This window comes from Carlito syrichta, unplaced genomic scaffold, assembly GCF_000164805.1.
Source record: "Carlito syrichta isolate Samal-C Ts95f unplaced genomic scaffold, Tarsius_syrichta-2.0.1 Scaffold305678, whole genome shotgun sequence".
In the NCBI taxonomy this organism is placed as follows: Eukaryota; Metazoa; Chordata; class Mammalia; order Primates; family Tarsiidae; genus Carlito; species Carlito syrichta.
Window position 1 is genome coordinate 371,322 of NW_007249774.1, and position 2,457 is coordinate 373,778.

General features: G+C 38.9%; 1 protein-coding gene across 4 annotated transcripts in view; it reads left to right on the top strand.

Moving 5' to 3' along the window:
• TXNL4B (thioredoxin like 4B) overlaps positions 1-2,457 on the top strand; it is a 9,516-nt gene that overhangs the window by 3,917 nt on the left and 3,142 nt on the right. For 3 of the 4 annotated variants that reach the window (XM_021714573.1, XM_021714574.1, XM_008062226.2), the window contains exons 2-3: positions 513-681; positions 1,984-2,135. In XM_021714573.1, the coding sequence (XP_021570248.1) occupies positions 550-681; positions 1,984-2,135 (284 nt within the window). In that variant the 5' untranslated portion in view covers positions 513-549. The remainder of the gene's footprint in view (positions 1-512; positions 682-1,983; positions 2,136-2,457) is intronic. The other variant, XM_021714576.1, reaches the window with a different exon arrangement.

Here is a 2,457-nt window from a genome sequence, read left to right on the forward strand (position 1 = left end):
CTCACCTCAGCCTCCCAAAGGCGCGGGATTACAGGCTGAGCCACTGAGCCCAGCTAGTATCCCTTTTCTATGTTGCTTCTTTTTAAACCATGTGAATACGTTACCTACTCTAAAAATTAAATTTTTGTTATGCCACAATGGCTCATGCCTGTAATCCCAGCACTTTGGGAGGTGGAAGCAAGAGGATTGCCTGACCCTAGGGGTTTGAGACCAGCCTGGGCTACTTTGTGAGACCTTGTCTGTACAATTAACTGGGTATGGTGGCCCACGCCTGTAGTTCCAGCTACTTGGAAGGCTGAAGCAGATGGATCACCTGAACCCAGCAGGTCAAGCCTCCAGTGACCATGATTGTGAAGCTGCACTCCAGCCTAGGTGACAGAGTGAGACTCCGACTCAAAAATAAATAAATAAATAAATAAGTAAATAAATAAACAAAATAAAAATTAAATATTTAAAGTTAGAACTTATGAACTTAATCTAAACTGACTTTAAACATTGCATCTTTATTTCAGGATTGACAGTGAGGATTAATATTTGGATTATTTCAAGATGAGCTTCCTATTGCCCAAGCTGAGTAGCAAAAAGGAAGTAGACCAAGTGATAAAAAGTACTGCAGAGAAGGTGTTGGTTCTCAGGTTTGGGAGAGATGAGGATCCTGTCTGTCTGCAGTTAGATGACATTGTAAGTGAATGTTTAAAATAAATAGTCTATTAAAAATCCATATATTCTCACTCAATATCTGTGAAGTGCATGAAAGGAAGTGGTCAGCACTGGACATATAGCTGTTCATTCATTAGCTCTCTTTCACCAAGAGATGATTGTGTGCCTGCTCTGAACTGAGCCCCAAATCTGTGATTGTGCCGAACGTGTCCTCATTGTCCTTCTCCACTAGCAGCTGTCAATGCTCAGTTTCACAGACACGGCAATGGAAAAGCAGAAAACATTGACAAATATCTGTGAACATTGTCTTTTTTGATGCTCAGAACAGTGGGATAACACTGGCCCTACTTCCCAATGGGGAAGTGAATGCTAGGGAGGTCAAGCAACTTTTCATTGGTGCAGATCCACTAAATTGCAAAACTGGGACTTGCACTAAGTTTCCTATAGCTGCACATACTTTTTTCTACTGTGCTACCTCTAGTGTGTGCCCGATGTTAATCTCGGATTTCATAGCACATCCTTACACTCTAATTAGTAAGGAGGAGGAGTAGGGGACAAAGCTGATATATGCTTTGTTTATTATGGAGAGACTTAGCCCAGGACTAAGACCTCTTCCCACCATTTCTATTGCTGCCATCCACTATGGAGTTCAAGTGTAAGAATCCTCATTTCTGTGGTTAAAATGAGTGTGTGATGTGTTAACCTGAGAAAAGAGGACCAAGGGATTATACTCTCAGCTCTAGAGGGGAAGAAGTATCACAGAAGTCAGTAGTATAGACTCAAGGTGGACTGCTCAAGTTCAGATCCCAGCCCTATTGCTCACTAGCTGTGTGACCTAGGGCAAATTACTTTACCTCCCTGCCCCTCTGCTTCCTCTTCTATAAAATCAGAACTCTAATAGTGCACACCTCATAAGAATGTTGTGAGGATTAAATGAGTTAACAAATGTCAAGCATTTAGGGGAGTTAGCACATAGTGTCTATAAGTATTTGCTATTAATTATAATTATTTCTGGGAGGTTTGAGAGGATGGAGATTTTAGGGAATTTCAGTTTTGTTTTAAGCAAACATGGATTACTTTTATAAAAACAAAGTCAAAAAATTAAAGGAAGAAATATATTCACACAGTTTTACCAGAGTCCTCTCATAATCCTGTCAACGGTGATTCAGACGCTAGGTGATAAGATTACACTGTCTAATGTGGGGCCCAAATGGTCTAGATTCTTGGCCCATGATTTTTTTCAAATTTTTGTAGTAAAAAGTTCACAGAAGAAGCATTAGCTACCTCTTATATTTTAACCCACATCTCTCTTGTCATTTACAGCTTTCTAAGACCTCTTCTGACTTAGGTAAAATGGCTGCTATATACCTGGTAGATGTGGACCAAACTCCAGTTTATACACAGTATTTTGATATCAGTTATATTCCATCTACTGTATTTTTCTTCAATGGGCAGCATATGAAAGTCGATTATGGGTAAGTTGGATTGATTGAAGTTATTGCAATCTTGGAAGTTTCCTTTAAGCAGTTTCAGAAACTCATGTATTTGATGTTACCTCTATGAGTCTTACGTTGATACTGTTTCCTCAACTGATACACCGAGTGTTTATACAAAGCTTTGGTACACAATGAGAGTGTTTTGGGTATGATTGGCAAATTTTAATTTCCAACTTGCATATGAAAGAATAGTAAAGTTCACAAAACGTTAACCATCCTTAAGCATACAAAATATAGAACAGCTATCTTAGGCAAACAAAGTTTCCCAGGGATTTCTTTTTTTTTTTTTTTTTTTTTTTTT